Source organism: Paramisgurnus dabryanus, chromosome 19 (assembly GCF_030506205.2).
Source record: "Paramisgurnus dabryanus chromosome 19, PD_genome_1.1, whole genome shotgun sequence".
NCBI classification, from domain to species: Eukaryota; Metazoa; Chordata; class Actinopteri; order Cypriniformes; family Cobitidae; genus Paramisgurnus; species Paramisgurnus dabryanus.
In genome coordinates, this window is record NC_133355.1 from 30,286,359 (window position 1) to 30,308,972 (window position 22,614).

At 40.9% G+C, this 22,614-nt stretch overlaps 1 protein-coding gene across 1 annotated transcript in view; it reads right to left on the reverse strand.

The window, feature by feature from the left end:
* Positions 1-1,210: 1,210 nt before the first annotated feature.
* Positions 1,211-22,614, reverse strand: part of foxo6b (forkhead box O6 b) — a 47,747-nt gene continuing 26,343 nt past the window's right edge. Inside the window, exon 2 of the mRNA XM_065290925.2 lies at positions 1,211-5,865. Within this exon, the coding sequence (XP_065146997.1) occupies positions 4,183-5,865 (1,683 nt within the window). The 3' untranslated portion in view covers positions 1,211-4,182. The remainder of the gene's footprint in view (positions 5,866-22,614) is intronic.

Consider the following 22,614-nt stretch of genomic DNA (forward strand, 5'->3'; position numbering starts at 1 on the left):
TTAAGTTAAATAATTTTTTTAACATATTTTAATACAAATCTTGCTATTATTTTGTTGAAAAAAGTGTAAAATGTTTGGACATATCTGCTTTTACACTATTTTGACCAGCGTGTGTGGTGTTTCGAACTGCTTCGAAAAACTGAATCAATTTTCGGAGCAATTGGTTCAATTGATTCGAAGCTTCGAAAAGCTTCATTTCTCCCATCACTAGGTACTGTAGTTTGTTGAAATTGAAACTCAATTGTGCTGTGAATTATTTTTTCTCTCACCCACTTTTCTCTCTGCAATAAATGGCAGTGCTGTGATTGGACAGTGCAGATTAAGGGGTGGTATTATTATAATAAGAGCTCCTTATGACATCATAAGGAGAGCCACATTTTTTCATGTGCTTGTAGAGAATGGTTTTCCAAAACTAAGTTACTGGGTTGATCTTTTTCACATTTTCTAGGTTGATAGAAGGACTGGGGACCCAATCATAGCACTTAAACATGGAAAAAGTCAGATTTTCATGCCATGGCCCCTTTAACAAATAAAGTTTTGTTAGTAAAACTTAAAATACTAAATTGAAATAAGTTGCAAAACTATTTGTTTTTACTTAATGCTGCATTTTTTTACCAACCTGATATCACGAATTTCCGTGGCATAGTCACAGAATTTTTTGCTCATTTTTCTGTGGCATTCTCACGGATCTCCGCATATTTCAGTGGCCCTGCCACGGACTTTCTTTTCCGTGGCATTCTCGCGGATTGGTTACTCAACTGTTTTGTCCTATTTTCTTACCATTGTCGCTTCGGTTTAGGGTTAGATTTACATAAAATGACATCCCTACCCAAACCCAACTCTAACCCCAACGCCAGGCAACAATTGTTTAAAGTTTAGAAAATATAAAAGAATACATCAAAAAAAAATAGTATAAACCAATACTTAAAGTGACAAACTAATGCAAACACCAAATCTAACCCGAAGCGACAATGGTTTGAAAATAGGAAAAAGCAGTTGAGTAACCAATCCGTGAGAATGCCACGGAAAAGAAAGTCTGTGGCAGGGCCACGGAAATATGCGGAGATCCGTGAGAATGCCACGGAAAAATTAGCAAAAAATTCCTTGACTATCCCACGGAACTTTGTGAGATCATGTTGTTTTTTACGGTGTACGGCCTACGTCACAAACACACACACACACACACAAACATATGCAGAAGGCAAAAGGCTCAAGTTCTGTTTTGTTTTATTTTACAGGCCACAAGATGAGCAGATACATCATTTAGAAAAAGGAAATAAAACCGATATTTGTCAAAAATATTATACAATTTTCTCAATACAGATTTTTGTACAGCATGAAACAGAAATGAACTGTAATAGAATCATGGTCTTGTCATAAAGATGAACGAAATACAAGAGCTCCATATCATCACCCACAAACCCATCTTTATACCCAATAAATATAAACTGTGTATATTATATTATTGATAGGCCAGGCGTAGTAAATACCAGGGCACGATTTCAATGAATTTTAAAACTCACATCAGGTACGTCACTGTGCTACACACACACGCGCACACACACGCACGCACACACATAAAGTGGAGCACATAAGTAGGTGTGGGCCAGCAATCAGTATTACCACTGGATCACAACAGATTCCTGGACACCTCCAGAAAAAACATAAAGAAATGAAAGGGAGAATCGGATCAGGATGGGGCTTACTGTCCTTGGCAGGAAAGAGAAACAGTGTGAAAGAGGGATGGCTATCTGATCGGGCTGTGTGAGAAACACTGTGGAGAGCCACTTGACATTTGGCCTGATTCAGCTCTGCTGAGGAAAAGCTACTCTGACAGACTCCCTCTCTCTCTTTTTCTTTCTTTCACACTCTCTTTCAAACTCTATATGTGAGGGCTTTTTCTTTCAAGCAACACAATGTCGTCCTTTTCAACTCATTCGCTTCTGTAACCACCTTCGTTTATCTTCATCAAATTTTAAGCAGAACATAAAGGTTCGCTTCAAGTCGTGTGTCCGTAAAAGACGGCATCTTTTTTCCCAATATGAGGTGGAAAATTGCACTAAAACACAAATCATAGTAGACAAACGCAAGATACAATGGTACACAAAGAGTGGGCAAAATTACAGGAACAACAAGGACATAAGACGCTGTTTATTTTTTTTCTGAAATGTTGGAGGAAAAAATTTCTCTTTAACAATGAAGAATCTGCACTCTTGAATCTTATATAAAGATTTGATTTGATGATGGAAGGTGATTTTACCCTGCTATTCATAAAGTGACTCTTGAATATATCTAGTATTGTGCTTGGAGGCATTAAACTTATGAAATATCATTCTTTCACCATCTGAAAATCAGTATGTATCAGTATTTTAGGCACTGTTAGATGAGTCTCATTTCTTACGTGCGGTTGGACCTTTTTTTGGGCACATATACAGTATATAATTCATTTCTATTTATGTAGTATCAGTTTGTAGCTGTATTTGTAATGACTTCAATCTTTTTCCATGTTTCTCTTGCATATCTAGTGGCTCAAATAGGATAAGACATTTAGGAAATACACTGTATGTTTCCTCCAACCTCACAAAGTCATAATTACAACAGCAGTCTTTCCTTTGAACCCTTGGTGTTGTGTTGCATTCAGAATGAAAACTACACACCTTAACTTAATCACTGGAGGCTGTGTGATCACTGAATAAAGGCGTTACGAAAGGGAAATGTTTGCAACGAGAAGAAATGTTTCAGTAAGAACTTCAGCAGTGTAGGACACATAAGCTGGTGGAATATAATCAATCCGTAAAGCTCTATAGCCGGATATAAGACGACTTCCCTTTGTAACCTTGAGGGAGAACCAGCATCGAATAGTTATTTAGTAAAGTTGATGCAATGTTAAGTCATTAAGGATAAATTTCCAAATTCCAGCTCTGTATTAAATTAACACACAGTTAATGGGGTCAGACAACCCTGATAGCAATAGGCTCCGGAACGGATCTGCAATGGATCTGCTCCGAAGCCGACAGCTCCGGTCTGGATCCGTTGCGGATCCGTCCCGGAGCTTATTGCTATCAGGGAAGGCTTCAAATTCAATCAATCAACATTGATTACCTAAAGTAACACTACGTGGGGAGGGGGATAATGTAGCCAAAATGAAGCCAGCGCGTTGGCTGCTGACACGGAGAAGTTAGGCCGAGGTGAACCAGGAAAAAGCCACGCACAGGATGTGGTGTTGTGTTAGATCGTTCCTTATTTCATTACAGGAAAAGCTTTAGAAATTCACGGAATGGAGAGGAAGGGGCATAGTGAGAATATATTTGCATTTCTCCTTTCCCCCTCTATCTCTCCATCTCCGCCTCCCCCAGCTCCCCCACTTACTGCAGAGAGTGACTTTAATCATCACTTTCGCCAAAACACATTAAGCCGTTGTGTGTCCGGGGGAAAAACAGCCCTGCGTACTCTGAGCATCACATTCTATTTGCAACAGTGATGCATAGCTGGTGCATTACTTTGGAGATTAAAAAGGATATGCTGAATATCAATAGAGTGTGGCTGATGGATGACTGTCCTGGCCCACAATAAAGGGACATCCAATAGACCTCCATAGGAGGAGGTGCGCACATTTAGCAAAAAAAAGCAGCTCCACACTCACAATCGCACACACACACTCACACACTGACGAAAACGCGAATGACGGCACAGACACTCAGACAGCTATAGCGACTGCTCAATCCTGTACTCATGTTTAGCAAAACAACACCAACGCTTAATTATTTATTTACTTTTTTGTTCAGGAAGGATAACAAAGTCGTTTGCATACATTAAACCCAGGCCAGCAGACAATGCGATTCCTCCCGGGTCGCGGGGTGGTCGTTACAGCGTCGGAATGGATGGCGACAGATGTAAAGTGCTTCTGAGCCTGTGCCCAGAAAGAGACGGAGTTGACGAATCGACCACAAACCGAAGGACGTGAACCACAAAAAGGACTCTTAGGGCGCTATGACATTATTCCACAGCGGGGGAAATGGATTCGGAGGAAGAGGGGAGGGAATCGTTTTCATTTTAAGTAGATAACTATCCAGAATCTGACATCAACAAAAGGGAATCTTGGTCAAATTGTTAGTTTCCGTCCCCAACTTGACCTGCTGCCCTTCAGAAGGCAGTACGGTTGAAGGTTTGCCTGCATTTAGCTCACCCAGGAACCCAGCTCTGGCTGTTGTGTGATTGTTGAGATCCTACAAATGCCCCCATTCCCATCCCCAAACCCATACCCATGCCAACCCCCTGCGACAACGACCCATCAAAGTTAAAGTCCATTCCCTCTGTCGAGTCCATCAAGTCATTCAGGAGAATCGATTCTACATCGCAATCCAGACTGCTCTGGTGCACTTCCATTTCAAGCTCAGACTGCAACCGGCTGTGAGGATCCTGGTGAGGGTTAGCTTGATGGTTGCCATGGTAATTGGGATTCTGCGATGGGTGGTGGTAATACCCGTGCCAGGGTTCTGTCATCCCCTGGAGAAGGTGGGCACCCGGGTAGGATTGATGGCGAGGGTGGGATGCTGAGGCCAGGCGACAGGGGTCCTGGGGTACATCCAAGACACTGGCAGGGTTAGGAGGCAGGGCGGTGGAAGGGAGGTGAGCACGTGAGCCATAAAGGCTTTGTGATTTGTGATTGTAGGGTTGTAACATGTCATTGCTGACCCTGGGAGAAAGGTCTGTTTGTCTGGAGTTGCTGTGTTGCATGTGATTGTGCATGTGATTGGGACTAGCATTGAGTTTGTGCTCATGAGACTGAACATAGTCGTGGCCACGGTGGTGCTTGTGGCCGTGACTGTAGTCGAGACCCGGATGATGCTTATTATGAGCTGGATTGGGATTGTGGTGATGGCTTGGGTTTGGCTCGTGCGATACTCCATGGCCGTTGTGAAGACTTTGACTGGGATTGTGGCCATGCTCATGATTATGATTGTGATTCTGGCTGTGATTGTGACTCTGATTGTGGCCATGAGAGTGCACGGCACTGTTAGATTGTGACAGAAGTGAATGGGATGCTCCTGTTTGCCCCACAATCATGTCCTTACCACAATACTGTGGCCCACCAGTAAGCAGACTTTCGAGGGCATTGTTCTCTGAGTATGCTCTAAGGGCACGCTGGAAGCTGGTAGGCTTGTTTTCCTGAATGGTCTGCATAGGCGTATGATGCCTAAGCATACCCATAGATGGTTGCCCGTAGACGGTTCCACAATAGGACGTCTCTGCCTTGGGCCCAGGGCCATAGTGGTAGCCATTGCGCTTGACTGGCAAAGGCTGGGAGTAACCTTCGTCCAAGCTGATGGCTCCCGTTAAATCGGCTAAGTGCGGGAGCTCGACAGATGGACAGTGTCCCCCTGTTCCCAGGGCTGGAGATCTAGTGCTAGTGGGGCTAGGGTAAAGTCTTGGGGAAGCTGAGCAGGAGAGCCCTCCTTCCTCTGGCTCATCAGGCTCTGCCTCAGCCAGAATAGGCGATAGACATCCACTTAACGTCGATGCAGATGAACTAGTTCTGGAGTGGAGGTCTGTCCACGCGTCATACTCTTCGCTCCCGACTCCCAGTGCCCCCTTACCAGCTGGGCTTCCATGTTCTGGTGATCCCTGTATTCCAGGCCCTCCAAGCTCTCTGCCCATTCCCACAGCTCCTGCTCTCTTTCGACTCACTCGGCCTCGGCTCTTCAAGTACTTGGTGCCATTGTCCATGGAAACAGCTCGTCGACGGGGACCTTTGCCCATTTTCCCGCCCTCAGGGTTTAGCATCCACCAGGAACTTTTTCCTGTTCCCTCATTTTGCACACGGATGAAACGGGTGTGTAAGGAAAGGTTGTGTCTGATAGAGTTCTGTGGAGAGGAAAAACAAGAAGAAATATATATTAGGAATTTATAATGAAATTAGGAATCATGCTATCAATTAGGGTTCCTTTACAATACCATACCAGGATATAAACATATTTTAATATATTTAAACAATATGTAAATCGTTCCAAAGCATCATTCAAAAGAAAGTAGTGCATTAGTATATATATATAGGTATTCGAAGTGACCTGATTCAGGGTATATCTTATCTTTATCCCTATTATTTAATCTTTTTCCCTTTAATAAAATTCTATAAAACAGCATTTGAGGGGACTGAGTGCAAGAAGAGGTGAAGCCCCTCTTGGCTGCTCAGGCAAATCAATACTGTAAGCAGACCAGCTCCTCCAAGCCGCACGCTTTCTCTGACTCACACTGCAGCCAGCCAAGCCGAGTCCACACGCACATCAAACCGTAGTCAAGGTTACCCAAATGAATCACACGTGGCAACCTGATCACAGACGCCTCTATCGATTGCAGTCTTGGGAAAATATGAGGGAAAGCCAGAGAGTGAGACACATAAGAAAGCAAGAGCGAGGCACGATTTTGGCATTCTAGGGATCCTGGAGGAGCACCAGACAAAGGAAAGAAAAATCACAGAGAGAGAGAGAGAGAGAGAGAGAGAGATGCAGAAATGTTTTCAATGGTATGAATTAGAGAGCAGCACTAAGTACCACATTACACTATGATACAATGTAAGAACTGTCAGTATTATGAATATCATACGTTCATTCACATCCCTTACATTTATTTAAGAAATGTCAAGAGTATGAGGAAAATCAAGTGAAATAAAATGCATTTTTGTGAATCAACTTTTGTAAAAATCTAATTTTCCACCTAAAAAAATGTGGAAAAAACAAAGAAGGGCAATCTACCATGGCAGTATGTTCAGTTATGACAACATCTCAGTTTCTATCCATCTCTCTGTGCAATAAGTGACAGGGCCAAATCCCTCAATCTGCTTCTCCATGTTGAGTGTTCTGGCCACAGTGCACTTGTGTTCACACCATACAGAGAACTCAAGCGATCTCCCTCAGTCTCTCCAGCAGGAAAATCCTATCTGTCTATCATATCCTTAACATTACCAGCAATCCATATAATGTGTTGACATGTGTACACAGCAACATTAATGTAGTGAGAGCACACTCACACAGCTTCTCGTGGGTTCACACCCTCACTCGCACACTCATTCATCTATTTCGCTCAGTCCCTGCTGCATTTGTTCATCACTCCCTTTTCAATCTCTCTCCATTCTGCCACAAATCACAACACTGATTTCATTCACCTGCTCCGGCTGAAGAAAAAGAATGCAAATAAGACAAAACAAATTTACTTCCTGTCCCTCAATCATCCACAATACAATTATGCTTTGAGTGTGTCTGTCGGCCCATCTATACTCCATAATCCCCATCGCACGGAAAGCAACCTCTTGTTTTCCATAGCGATTCTGAGATCCATTACCGCTCACACGAGCGGTCAGATATCCGTCACTGAAAAGAGCCAATTACCTTGGCGAAATTTACACTACAGCTGGATATCGACTGTAAAGCAGGCTAATCTGAGAGCGCGTGCTGTTTCGCTGTCACCTCACACCTGAGGGGCTAATTCTTCCCCTAGCAGATTTTCAGCTTTTTGCGACGCTTCCATTCGGAGCGGTGAGAAATTGGATAAGCAAGATGTATTTACGTCCCCTCGCCCCCCCAGGAGGAGCCTTTATTCTCCACCAGCCATTCTGCCAAATTACATAAGCCCCCGTGCCAGCGAAAGAGCCAGATGCTTCCCGGGTCGACTTAATCAAAGCCAAATTGAAGCGCGGTGTCACGGGCGGGAAGCGAGGTGATCTGAGCCCTACGCCCTGACAGCTTCGGCGACCACGCTCCGTCGCGGTGGTAACCATGGCTACCGTGGAAACCGCGGAAGAGAGGAGTTACGTGGGGGATGAGAGAGGCAGGTGCCGTTTGATGCTGCAGGTAAACTGCAAACAGCCTTTCATCTCTGACAGTCAGACGACTCGCCCCACTCGCAGGAGAGCTTCAATCATCGGCAGTCACTGCGTCGCTCGAGCTGTCTCAGAGGAACAGTGATTAGCAAGTCAACTATAGGCTGCATGACTTCACAGTAGCTACCAGCACCCCGCAACTCCGCGGATCAGCTCACCAAACAGCCGTCTACGTGTGAGCTTGTTGTAAAAAGCTCGCGTTTTTAAAACATGACAACTCTCAGACTTAAAAGGCCGCGAGTCGTCGTTTAGAGATCCACGCGTTACCCTCGCCGGCTCCGTTAAGTCAGTGGGAGGAAAGAGAGCGCGAGGTGCTTTTCTCTGTGCATGCTCGATGAAAGAAAATTATTCATGAAGTCACAATTGCTGTGGTAGTGTGGTCTGTGGTGAGGGTTATAAATAGCAGGTCTGTGGTTCAGAATTTGACCCAGACACCTTCAAGCTCCTCTGCCTCTGAGTCATTCGCCGGCCAGCCACGCAGCGTCTACTCATGACCTGCTTTGGCTGACTCTGATGCACACAAGTGCTTTCTGAAATTATCTGCAACTAGAAGACACTTCCTTACTGAAGCTTATAAAAAGTGATTGCACGCTGCCAAAAAAACATCAGCTAGTCGCCTGTCCTGGTCTGATCCGAGGCACTTGTTTGTTCTGTACAAATGGGCAGAGATGCAATGCATTGACAATGGCATTTGCATTTATGCATTCGCAGACGCTTTTATCCAATGCATTACATTTTCACATACATCAGTATGTGTGTTCCCTGGGATCGAACCTATGATCTTTTGTGCTAGCAACGCAATGCTCTCCCATTTGAGGAACACTGGAACAATGAATTAGGGTACACGGCTCTGATACTGCATTCAATAAGGATAAATACAAGCACGCAGCGATACAGTGACCTCGCTGACCTCCAGTTTCAGATTTTTCCAGATAGAAATCTCTCTATACTCTTAAAAAAGCAAAGACTCGGCACAACACTCACAAACAAACATTTACACCTTATTTAAACACAACCTGTACACTTTCAAATATGCCAAACAAGTCAGAAAAATCTAGCAATCAGTTTTAATCCCACTCAGCCCGAATAATCCAAAGAAATCCGAAGCTAATCCTGGTTAAATCTGGCTGCCCCGTGGCTGACTGTGACCCCTGAAACATAACAAAGTAATAGGGATTGAAGGGATCATATGCTCACCGGTGCAGGAGGTGCACAGAAGAGTGATGATGGGCTTAATAATTGCCAAAATATCAGGGGAATTTTATCACATGACTAAATGGACTATCAGATCCTGGGTAGTCATGTTTCAGAGTCGAAGTAGCTTTATTTTCATTTCAACCATATACAGCTTGAACACAGGGAAACGAAATAGCATTTCTCTATGACACTAAACAACTCAAGAATACAACCCACTTGTCACACTGTATGTCATTAAATTGTCTTAAATCGAATGAAAACTATTATTTTGAAAGTATAAAAGTAACGAGAACTAACCATTATACACAGATTATTCTCACACTACATAAGACAACACAAAGTACAGGTGTAAAACACCACATTGTTACCTCATTTCGTAGGATTCCAGCGAAAAACTTCAAGTGTCAAATATTTAATGATAAAATTATAAAAAAAAATTCAGCCAACCTAACCTACACCACAGCACAATGATGCAGGCAGATACATTTACAGTCATTATTTAATATATAAAAATATTAATATATTGCACCATAAAGGACAAGCATATCATGTCTTCTAATAATCTCCAAAACAACATATTCAATGTGTCGTAATTGTTCCTAAGACACACAAGGGTTAATTGCATTTGACATTTTTGACATTGAACCGAGTAATGGGCTCATCCAAAAAGATCTGGATACAGCAGAGCACTGCCATTTGATGTTCAGGATAAACGGGACATTAGAAAGGGTTGCATTTGTCCTTAATGGGATTCTTAAAAGTTGTATAATTTATGCTAATATAGAGGTTTATGAACCAAGATCATTACCTATTTGACCGACTGGCGCCACTGGTCACCTCCACCCTCTTGTTTTCGTGTTAGGCACGTCTGCCCATGACGAGTTATGAAAGTCGTAAAAACGACCGCTTTTACGTGGAAAGTTCTGGATTAACAATGCCCTGACACACCAAAAACAAACCAACATATTTTGGGTGGTTTCGGGGGACGGTTTCAACACTTACATTAATGCAGTGGTTTACCGCTGGTTGGAAAACAGATCAGAAAACAAAGCAGAAAAGAAATCGGGAAGAAATTATGATTGTACTTGAAGGGTATACGAACAAATGATATGTAATCGCCTTAAGATGTTAAATTATGAAAGCTGTGATAGCCTCAAACACACACTGTAAAGATGAATACTCAAGGTATACGATCCATTCACAAAGACATTTAAACTGATGTCATGATACTGAGTTTCATCCTAGGGTTCATGAATGATTATTTCAGATTAGGGTTCATTATTGTGGCACAAAATCGTAAAAATCACATTGAGAGTTTTTTTTAAGTTCCCTGAAGTACCAAAGACTGTGACAGCTGTTCAAGCAGCGAACATATCCTTTAAATTATTGAAGTTGTCCGGATTATTTTGGACACTCAGTTTTTATTTTTGTGCCATCACAACAGGTAGCCACGCCTACAGTATGGCCAATCCTCATTGATCATTGATTTTGCTTCATTGGATTAACGTACGTATGCCTAAATATCTGCATGAACAGAAATATTTTACTCCCGGTTCATATGTATCCATGCATCTTTCGGTTAGAGTGTTTACTACTGGAGAGGCTTGTTTTTCTTTGTTTATCTCATCAGTTCATGCTTGTGTGACTGTGGCGGATAAACGTCTGATGTCATTACTGTCAGTATTGATCGTGTTCAACCAAGGTATGTCAAAACTTGTTGTTTACGGAAAGCATAGTGGCGACTTACAAAAGGCGTACCACTCATAATCGCAATTGCTTGGTAACTTTTTTAAATTATACAGCGTGCTGCTGTATAGCTTGGTTGTACAGCATTGCATTAGCAGCGCAAAAAGTCATGGGTTCGAACCCAGGGGACACACTGGATAAAAATGTATGCTTTGTAATGCACCCCAATCTCTTTGGATAAAAGCATCTGCCAAATGCATAAATGAATAAATAAAAATCCAACATCAAAGCCAAACGCCTCTAGTGGACATTCCATCAAAAGATTCAGTGTTATGTACAGAGTATTTTAGGTTATGCTATATCGATCTGTTATCGTACCTCTGTCAGGCAGCATTTTCAATCAGAGGGATTACTTATTACATCACACCTTGTTAGGACAGAGTTAGGCCACATTTACATTGCATGTTTAAAGTGACTTAAAGGTGCAGTGTGTAAATTTTAGCAGCATCTAGTGGTGAGGTTGCGAATTGCAACCAACACCTTAATCCACTGCTCACCCCTCGCTTTTGAAATGCATAGAGAAGCTACGGTAGCCGCCACCTGGAAAACATGTTATCGACGGAGACAACTTATTAAAAAAGTTTGTCCGTAAGGGGCTTCTGTAGAAACATCGCGGCACAAAATGGCAACTTCCTGGTAAGGGGACCCTCGAAGATAAAAACATCTCATTCTAAGGTAATAAAAACAGTTATTATAAAAAGGTCTTTATACACCACTTATAATATAGTTTTGTATATTATTAAGCATTTCTGTCAAGAGATCCTTTTAAAAATTACACACTGCACCTTTAATTCCGATTTTTTTCCCTCATGTGGCACAGATTGGATATGTGTAAACGTGTAAACAGAAAAAAGTGCATAGATTCCGTTATCTCTGACTGGTTTCAGACCTCATTCATATGTGGAAATAAATCTGATATGAATCGGATAATTGCATTCGCATCCACAATGTAAGTAGACAGATCGGATATTCGACGTGTCATGCGTCATTGAAAATGCGTCACTGGCAAATGCCTCAACTTAACTCTTCTTAGCAGCACAATGGAGGACGACGGCTCCACTTAGTAAAGTAAGTTTAGTGTCTTGTTACAGCAATAAATCTCTATAATCTTGTATAATCATTTAGTCTGCTGCAAAAAAAAATTCCTCTGTGGTTTAAGCTGTTCTGGGTCAGTATGTCTACCTTGAATTGTTTTACCAAGTGTTTAGTCTAAATGCAGATTACGATGATGTAAGGGGGTCGTAAAAAATCTGATACAGACAACAAATCGGAATTGGGCATCAAGATTTGCAGTGTAAATCCAGCCTTATAGAGTCAAGTGTCTGCATTTCAGTACAAACAAATGCTTATGATGCTATCTACGTCAAAGTTTTAGCAAACAATGGTAGGATTCGCCAAGTGTTTTTCATTTTAAACAGCGCTATAATTTACAGAGCGGTGTCCTCGGAGCATTCAAGGCGTCGTTCTGTTTTACATTCTGCCCGGTGTTCCGTTGGACGCGGTCCGGAACGCACGGCTCGTGCGTTGGGGGATTGTTCTGTCGAGCATTCTTGTGTGCTCGCAGGACTGGAAAAGCTGTTTTCAGCAGCGTTCACCCATTATTTATTAATCCATTTCACACAGCCAGCAGTCATTATGCATGCTACTGTCAATGAGTATCTCTCTGCCTCGCATTTATTTGATAATAAGCACAAGTGGGGTAGGAGATAAAAGCGCTGACTGCATTCATTGTGCGAGAGGGAGAGCGCGAGAGAGGCCTCCTGCAGGCGAGGAGACTTAAAATGAGAGTTCTGTGTGGGAACAGGGCGCGTCTGCTAAGCCTGTCTGGAGGCAATCGATGGAAATTAGCCAACGCTAAAGATGCACTTCCTGTAAGTGATGTCACGGGCGACGCTAGGCTGTTTGGGCAGAAAGATAGAACTTGCAGGCGTTTAATGGAAAGCCCAAAGGTGCAGACAATGTGACGGCTATAGCAATGTAACCGGACAAAAACGTGATAACAATGTACTTTTTATGTAACATAAAATGTATTTCATCCAGCAAAACACTTGCAATAAAGTTTTTGTGCTCCAACACTTCCTAAAGTAAATTCTGTCATCATTTCTTCACCTCGTATTAAATATGAGATTACTTTTTATAAAACACAAAAGGACAATTTCTGATATTTCCATACAACGGCAATTCATAATGAACAAAAAAGCATTCAACGTTAAAAAAAAAGTGTGGTGCACCGACATCACATGGGTTTTGAAAAGCATAGTCCTCAGTAAAAAATGACTGTATTGTCATTTTCAAGTAAACTATTCCATTATTTTTTTGTCTTCAAATAAACAAATGAACAAAGTAAAAAAATCGAAGCACAGCCTAAAAACAGAGCAGATCATTACAGCCAACCCTTAGGCGACAGAAGGCCTTTCTCTCTGCCTGCTTCCCTGTGGAATGCCCACCCTCCAGAGGGACCGGGGTGTATGGGAGGGGCGGCGTCTGGAGCTTCAGCCTAACCTGAGAGAGGTAGACCGGGCAAGGAAAAGAAGTCGAAGCCCCCGGGGGCCTGTAGGTGGGAGCAGCCAGCTTGCGCGCTCCGTCCCCTTGGACCGAGCTCTAATTGGAGCTTCTGGGTGAGCCAGGCCAAGATCCCTGGGAGAGGGGAGAGCCTGAGGGGGGAGGGAGGGAATCGAGAGGAAGTGAAGGATGGACGGATAAAGAAAAAGAGGGGAGGGAGGTTTAAAAATAGAGTGGGCAGATTAAGGAGCATCTGAGAGCCGTGCAGGGGATCGGAAAATCCGCCCTGCGTGCCAGAACTGACCAGACCTCCGGGCTGTGAAAGCCAGTTCTTTGCCGTGGCATAGCGGGGCACGGCATAGCGCAGCCCCCCCGGCATACGTTTGCCCGGTCGTCGCGTGGCAAGCTGCCCGGACTGGAGCTGTGCTAAGAGCAACATTAGCCCAAACCAAAGACAGTCCCTAGCTAAGCTTTCACACAACAGGTGGAGAGTACAGACACCTGTGGGAAATCACACAAACACACGCACACACACTGCTGCATTACACCTGGCTTTTATATGCACACATGCACATGTCTTGTTGCGGTATAGACTATGTTGTGTTAGAACAGCAGTTAAATAACACTTAATCTGACAGGTTTGCATCTATTACAGTATGGTGATATAATATTAATAGTGCATAAATGTATACAACAAAAAAAATGCTTTTCAATATAAACATGATTAAAGTCTGTGTACATTCAATCCAGAGAATTGCTTCTAAACACATTACACATGTTAGAAATACTTTACAAAGCTGTTGAAGTTACCATTTGTCTTAATTTCTGAGTTAAGGATATTTTCTCTGGACTCGATGGGTGGTTGGTTAACAACACATTTTTTTGTGGTGTGACAAACTGAGAACACATTTAATATCAGACTTTGCACATACTTTGAAACAGAAATATGTGAAAAGTTTTTTTTATGATTTACTGTTCACTACATGAAATCACCCTGCATGTCAATAACATTCAGTAAAAATATAATCTTTATATATACAGGTATCTTTATATATTGACTGAGTAAGTCAAAGATGTCAAAGATTAAAATCAATGTGAAATCACACTTTAATGCGTCTCATCACATCATTAGATTATAAGACTGTAGTCTGGATTTCACAGACAAGGTCACATGCCTGTAAATGAGAAGCTAAAGTGCATAAAAGAATGATCTTGTCTCAATCATAAATAAAAGGTTGTGCTTAAAATAAATGACTAAATGACAAAATGTAAATGTAAAACAAGAAAAAATATAAATTGTAAAAAGACAAAACTTAATTTAAGATACAAGTCTTCTTAAATGTCTATCCCCAGCAAGTAATTTAGCATTTAAAAAACGTATATAGCCGTCCAAACAAGCCCAGAGATCTAGGAAAAATTTGGGCTGTCAGTGAAAATTTTATAGATGTCTAACCATAGCCCCATAATAATAAAAAAAGAAAATAAAAACTATAAATAAATGAAAACACCCTATAGTCACTGTTGACTTTGCTAACATGATGGAAAATCTCACACGTTATCAGTGTTGGGTAAGTTCCTCAACAAAAGTAATGAATTACTAGTTACTTATTACTTTCTAAATCCTGCAGTATTTAATAGATGATATAAAGATATGCATGAAATGGCTCTTTTAATTCTTTCAAAAAATAATATAAAACTGCATAAATTATTCTGAACACACTTTAGGGTGTAATTTCTAGGTTGTAATTTTTAACTATTAACTATTCTATAAACTATTTTTTTCTCATAATTACTGCTTATTAATACTTAGTAAAGTACTGTTACATTTAAGTATTTGTAGGAACTGGGTAGGATTAAGGATGTAGAATAAGATTTTGCAGAATCAGGCATTTATATGTGACTTTTAACTCTTTCCCCGCCATTGACGAGATACTTCGTCAATTAAGAGAAAGCGCTTTCCTGCCAATGACGAGAATTTCTGGCTTTCTGCAATACCGCTATTACCGTTTTTATACTTCCACAACTTATACAACCCGGAAGTAGCCCCTCACGTGAGAAAGAACTCTGTGTATGTTTTAAAGAACGCTCTGCATCTGATCTCGATCAAAAGTCCTTCACAAAAATTTAATTATCTCAGCTTTTTGCTCAAAATTGGGTGTTTTTGAAGAAACCTGTTTTGATGAAGGTATGATGAAACAGGTTTTTTTTTTTTAAACAGATGGTCTGTTCTTTCATTTAACACATTGTTTGTTTATATATTTAAAGAATAAAATTTTCTGGAAGGCATTAAACTTTTGTGAAAATTATAAAAAATGCTGGCACTGGCTGGCAACTTTTTTTTAAAACGCTGGCGGGAAAGAGTTAAGTACCAATAAACAGCCAATATTTCAGTAATATTAATGCTAATAGCCAACCAGTTAAAAGTGAGAATTGGAAACTAAACTAGAGTGTTACTATTATTCTTATTAACTTACCAAAGTATTTAAATTGAGAATGATACTTAAAAACAACATGCATTTTGACATTAGATGTTAAACTTTGATGTTAAATCCGCTATTGTATTATATTACAATATAATTACAATGTATCTAATTACTTAGTAACTAGTTACACCCAACACTGCATGTTATTATGCCAAAAACAACAAGAAATTCATGTTTATTTCGGCAAGAAGTGGGTTACTCATAGGCTGACTATATCGGGTGTATAGTAAGCCTAGATGGTGAAATAACGGTTATTGCTTGGGTTATGTTTTAACAGTTATTAGATATTTACTAGACAATAGGATAAAAATTCGATGAAAGAATGATTTGTTGTGTATAACATGTAATGTATGTAAGCGTATAACATTTGGAATGACAGGCTGCTTGGGAATAATTCATCATGCAAATGTTTGCATTGCCATTCTCTTAACAAACAAAAACACAAGCGCGGACAGCTATGACTGACTTTATCATTGAGCACAAAGTCATCCTCTGTTCTAAGCGGAGCATGCACAATTAATTAGTAAATCATTAATTAAGTCACGCATCGATTATTTGGGTTGCAGGGCGTGGAATGAGCTGATCGCTTTAATCAAAGCCCAAACAGACAGGGATGCACCTGGTCACATGATTCTTAATTAAAACCCTGCTACATTCATCCATTTACTATAAAATATATTCAAGTTCATGTGAAAGGACAAAGATTCATGTAGAATGCACAAAACTCAAATTTGGTGTTCGGTATTAACAACACGAAAAGCTTTGAGTCTCTTTATGGCATACAAAAGATGCACTATTTTACAAACGTGCACGCACACACACACACACACACACACATACCCGTGCTCTGTTAGCCTGGCACATAGGGTCCGCTCATTACAACAATGCCAAGCTACCGGTTGCTAAGGAGACCTGTGGGAGAGGGAGGGATCTTGTTGCTATGGCAGCAAGCCCGCTTGCTGCCAACTGTCTTTCCCCATGAGACCTGACCATAGTAGACAGAGAAAGAGGGGAAAGAAAGGGAACTCGGCGCTTGAGAGTGGAAGTGTGCGTGAGGGTGTGATGGGGGTGTAAGAAAGGGTTATGGGTAAGATGTTGAAAGAGAAAGACTTTATAAAGAACGCAGCAAGCAGGGTAGCGATGGAGGAGGGGTTGCAGACGAACCACAAAACCGGGGGAGAGAATGTGCTGTGAAAATTGATAGAGTTCGAAGACGGGAATATAAAAGACTCGCTTGTAAAGAGGCCAAGTGAGGGCGCCTTCCGGAGCGCCGTTTTTAGACATTCTTTCCCATGAAACGCCTCGCCGGCTTACCGCATCGCGTCCTATTGTGCTGCTCTGCCAGTGACGGCTCAAGATGGCCGTGAACTAACTCCAATTGTCCAAAGTGAAAACTCGAGGAGAGTGAACGTCACCCGCCGGCATGAAGTGACCCACCAATCAAATAGAGGGCAGAGCGTTCCTGTAACTCAACAGCCAGAAGGTTATGGGTTCTATACCAGAAAATGCACATTAGGGTGGTTCTTATTTTTCAACTTTTAAAAGTTCATGCACTCACACCACCAATATGTTTAAATACATTAAAAAACTGGGGGCTGTCACAATTATGAAATTTGGCTGACGGATAATTGCCTAATAAATTGTGCCGATCTATTGCCTGTTTTAGGGCTTTGCCGGTTATGACGATTAATTGTCTGTTATATTGTTTTGACATTTCATTCTCATACGTTTTGTTTGTTCATTAAATATTTTTTTAAACATTGTTATGATTATTAAATTAAATCTTTTGCTAGGTTTAACTAGCAGTGAATATTAATACACAACACATATTTAAAAGTAATTATTTAATGATAATAGTTCATACGGCTTATCAACGTTTCGCAGCATTTCTTTAAATGCAGTTTTTTACACTGTATTGAATGGTTTTGCAATGTATCGCATTACAGTACACTGTCAGTGAAGGAACGGCATCTAATACCATCTTGATTATACAGGCGCTACAGCTCCCCTTTGTGTTTTTTAGAGAGATGTGCAATCATTGCGGTGATTTGAAATCATCGATGAGGTCAAACAATCGCGATGAGACGATTATTTAATCATTGTGACAGCCCTAGGTTGCTCAAGACCTTTGAAGTTTAACGCATTCGCGTATTATGTGATACTTTGTGCTAGCATGTATAATAATTTAATAATATATACTTATGGCAGCAATGGACTTATTTGAGCATGCTCCATGCAATTAAAACTGTTTTAGTTGTGATATGTCTTTCAAAGCAAGAAAGCTTCAATGTGTATAAAGCACAATATACAATATACACTGAGACCCAAAACCGGGGAGAGAATGAAGCAACACGAAGCAAGTCCGCTATATAGTGGTTATCAAACTGGGGGCCAAAGCCCCCTGGGGGGCCGCAAGATAGTGTCAGGGGGGCCCCAGTTTTCTAACATTTTATAAAATACATTAATTTATTAGAAATTCTGTGTAATTAAACCTAAAAAAAGGCTACTAAACCAACAGCACTACTTTGAATAATTTAATATGTTTTGTTTAATTAAAATTTTACGTTTAAGAACAAATTTGTCTCACATTTTCTTTGGGGGGGCTGCGAAGGAATGCACCATACATAAGGGGGGGCCGCACGCTGAAAAAGTTTGAGAACCACTGCGCTATATGGTTACTTGGATCAGAAGAGACTGAAATAACTGGAAAAAGTTACCCTCCAAGAAGCAAGTTTTATGTGTGTTTGTGCGTTTTTAAATGGTACAGTTTTTGCAAAAAAAAGCAACCTCTAGATATTGTAGGAATTTTGCACAGTGTGCAACACATTTAGGGGGTGAGAGTTAAACATTAAAAAAAAAATTGACCCATTATAAGGACCACCCTTAAGGGCAATTTATAGTCGTGCGTAGGTCCTACGGCGTAGCCGCGACGGCGTAGGTTCCCTGTCGGTTTTCATTTATACTTGTGCGTCGCCGTCCGCGTCGACGTGCAAACACACCCGCAGACCGCTGGTAGGCAGTAATCACGCGTGTAACCACAGTAGCAGCAGAAGTCGTCACAGAAGAAGAAGCTAAGCAAGTTAACCCACAAACTAAGAAGAAACAGCAACTTGTGTATAATTTGAGAAGACCAGCAATGATGGAAGTAAATAAACAAATGTTGATAGTAGTTTTATAAATGAGTTACATAAATAAATGGGTTCCTGTATATGTACTGATTGATTTTAACACAGAACTGAAGTGAAAACACAATGCTGATGCATTCATGCACCATATCATTTTACAGATCTCAAAACAGTAAGGCGATCGTAAAACGCGAAAAGTTAATTGCGCTATAAGCAAGTCCAAATAGGCCACGGATTAGTATTAGCTCTCTTTCTTGCTTTCAAGAGATCAGAGTAAGTTTGTTTACAACGCTTCAGTTTTTCTCTCTTTTTTTAGGGAATATACATAGCTTTTACATAATTTCACAAATTAACCTATTCGTCTATTCACTATTAATGAGAACAATAATTGTAAACGTAGCCATTCCTGTGAAAGCCTAGCCGAAGTCTTTATTTTGTGGTTTTCTACAAAAAAATAATCCTACATAATGTAAAAAAAACATTCTGTGAAAATGTAACTTTAATATCTTTAAAGGGACACTCCATTTTTTTTTAAAAAAATATGCTCATTTTCAGCTCCCGTAGAGTTAAACATTTAATTTTTATTGTTTTGGAATCCATTCAGCTGATCTCTGGGTCTGGTGCTAGCACTTTTAACATAGCTTAGCACAATCCATTGAATCTGATTAGACCATTGCGCTAAAAATAACCACAGAGTTTCGATATATATTTCAATTTAAAACTTGACTCTTCTGTAGATACGATTTACGAACTATACTCTCAAACTGGCGTGATAATCAATGACTTTGCTGGTGTAACATGGCTGCAGCAGGCGTAGTGATATTACATACTTCCCGAAAATAGTCCCCTTGGTTATTTTCAATAGCAGGGGACTATTTTCTGGCAGTGGGGTGGTTACAGAGTCGGTCCGCACGCCATGCTCATGCACCCAAATTCCTGCCACTTCTGCCGACCTGGCTCTTCACAGCAGGGACCGTTTAAGATAAACCGATTTTGCCGCTTGTTGCATACCGTGTGAAACGCCTATTAGGTCATGTCAAAGATTGAAATCAATGAGCAAAACCAAACTTTGATGCTCCGAATATCATCATTAGATTATGAGACTTTAGCATGGATTTCACAGACAGGGTCACAAATTTTGCTTGCTGACACCCCGGAGTGTGGAATTAAATAAACTGGAATAAATAAGAATGGGGAGGAGTTTAGCAATTCATAAAATATAAACATCCATCCAGTAATTTACACTGCACTTGATATACAATACAATATGACAATGGAAAAAAGTAATTGTACTGCTATTTGTTGCAAACTGAGAATGTTACTTGAAAAGCAACATTAATTTGAAAACGCTACTTTGTAAAATGTAGTTAAATTGGCATAAAAACTACCACTGCCACTTTTAGATACTTTTACAGCGCTCGTTTCCTCATTAAGTGCTACAGCACAGAGCTAACTTAAGCAAATCTACACCTGATATGAGCGATGTGTCATAACAGGTGTGTCTGATAAAACACTTGACAGAATACAAATTAATTATGCTGCAGTGCGCAAAAGATTCATTAAACAACAAATTCAGGCGAGATGCGAGAAATCGCAACGAATCAACACGCTTGTGAAATTCAATGGTGATACTGTGACAACAACATCCTGGAACAGGCAGTGGCGGAGAAACGGTGGAAAAAAGTCGAAATACGCTACGAGAAAAAAGATGATATTGATCAAGCTCGGGGTCAAATGAGGAGAGAACGCGAGCGAATCTACTGTCTCAGATGTAAATTGGGTTTTTGGCTGCCGTCAGATGAGAATTGGTTCCATACTGCCTTGCTCTTTGCCTTTGTGAGTTTTTTTGGTTTGATTAGAGCTCCCTTGACAGTGCTGTTTTAAATGAGAGACACATATTCCCCGCGGATACTGTAAAGTGGGAATAAAGTTGCTTTCAGAATGAGAAAGCTATGGAATATAGGAATACTTTGCTCGGCTACGGACACAGACTGCAGACGGCCTTCGAATCGGGCTGTCTCTCACTACAGTGGATGTTAAAGACATCGCTCTGCCTCTCATCCCCATCTGTGTCTGTTTCTCATTCAGAGGGAATGTGGCGTCTGTCTCGCTCTTCCAGAGAACGGGAGTCTGGCCTTCCACACGAACACACACACACACAGTTATGCTGTCGTTTGTGTATGCACACATTTGAAGATACAGCCATTATTGACTTATTCATGCATACGTTTATTTCAGGAGCACAGCACATCTGGCATTCCCAATTCTCTTCGTTTTCCCAACCTCTTTACTGGGGTTGTACAGTTCACCTGGGGTTCTCGCATATTAGCTCTCTGTCTCTCTCTCTCTCTCTCTCTCTCTCTCTTGTTCTACATGGACGTCACTGTGCTGTCTGTCTGTGTATCACTTCTCTCCATTAGCTTTTGCCTTTTATAGCTCAGGAGACTTCAATGCCATTAGCTTCATCATGGAAATGTGAAAATAATGAATAATGTTTGGGATGGTGAAGCAAACAGAACATTTTTAAGAGAAATCAGCTTTTGAACTTCCAGGTGACTTTTATTTTATATTAGCCTGTATTTTTAACATTTAAATGTACACAATTTAATCTTGCAGTGTTTAGGACTTGGTACCATTCTTGGACCAGTTTTTAAAGGTCTTGGTCTTGTCTTAAGGGCGATTTATAGTTGTGCTTAGGTTCTACGCCGGCTATCCGTAGCCTGTGCGTAGCTCTGCGTAGCCTGACGCGCACCTCCCAAAATTTCTAACAGCGCGTCGGCTCTACGTGGACCGTAAGCGCTGTGATTGGTTCACCAAAACCGCTCCCGTCAGGTAAAAAAACTGCGTCATAGGTATTTCTGTTTGAGACGGTGAAAACAAAGATGAGCCAAGTTGAGGAGTGATTTAACTCAAACTGAAACATAAGTCGCTGTTTATTTACTTCCATCATTGCTGGTCTTCTCAAATTATACACAACAAGTTGCTATTTCTTCTTCGTTTGTGGGTTTACTTGCTAAGCTTCTTCTTCTGTGACGACTTCTGCTGCTACTGTGGTTACACGCGTGATTACTGCCAACCAGCGGTTTCGCGTGTGTTTGCAAGTCGACGCGGATGGCGACGCACAAGTATAAATGAAAACCGACGAGGACCTACGCACGACTATAAATCGCCCTTTAGACTAAGACGATATTCAAGACCGGTCAAGACCACAACTGTGGGGATTGCAAGTGCATTGTCTGAATTATACGTTAGCATCATGTGATTAGATGTAACGCTTTCTACTTTAAATGCAATTAATAACTTCTTTATTTTGTTACTGTTGTGGTTATATAAAAAACACTGAAATTGTGTCAAAATTAAGTGATATCATACAAATGCCAACAAAAGTCTCCTACATCTCAGATATTTGTCCTCAGAAAAGACCAGACATCTCACAAGCTTAGAGTTTTTGAATGGATCTGAACAGTCACAAACTAAGCTCAAATTTGCCAAATCTGTGTTCAAAATCCCCCTTTACATGATGACACCTTTGACTCCGCGACAGCACCCACGCATATTTCAATGTTCCGGTAAGATTTTTTGTTAAAGGTTTAATAGTTAGGAATGAGATTGTGTGGGTACCTAAATCTAGATCTTTTTACGATTAATAGTGCAGCCCTAATATGAACTAAAACACTTCTTATTA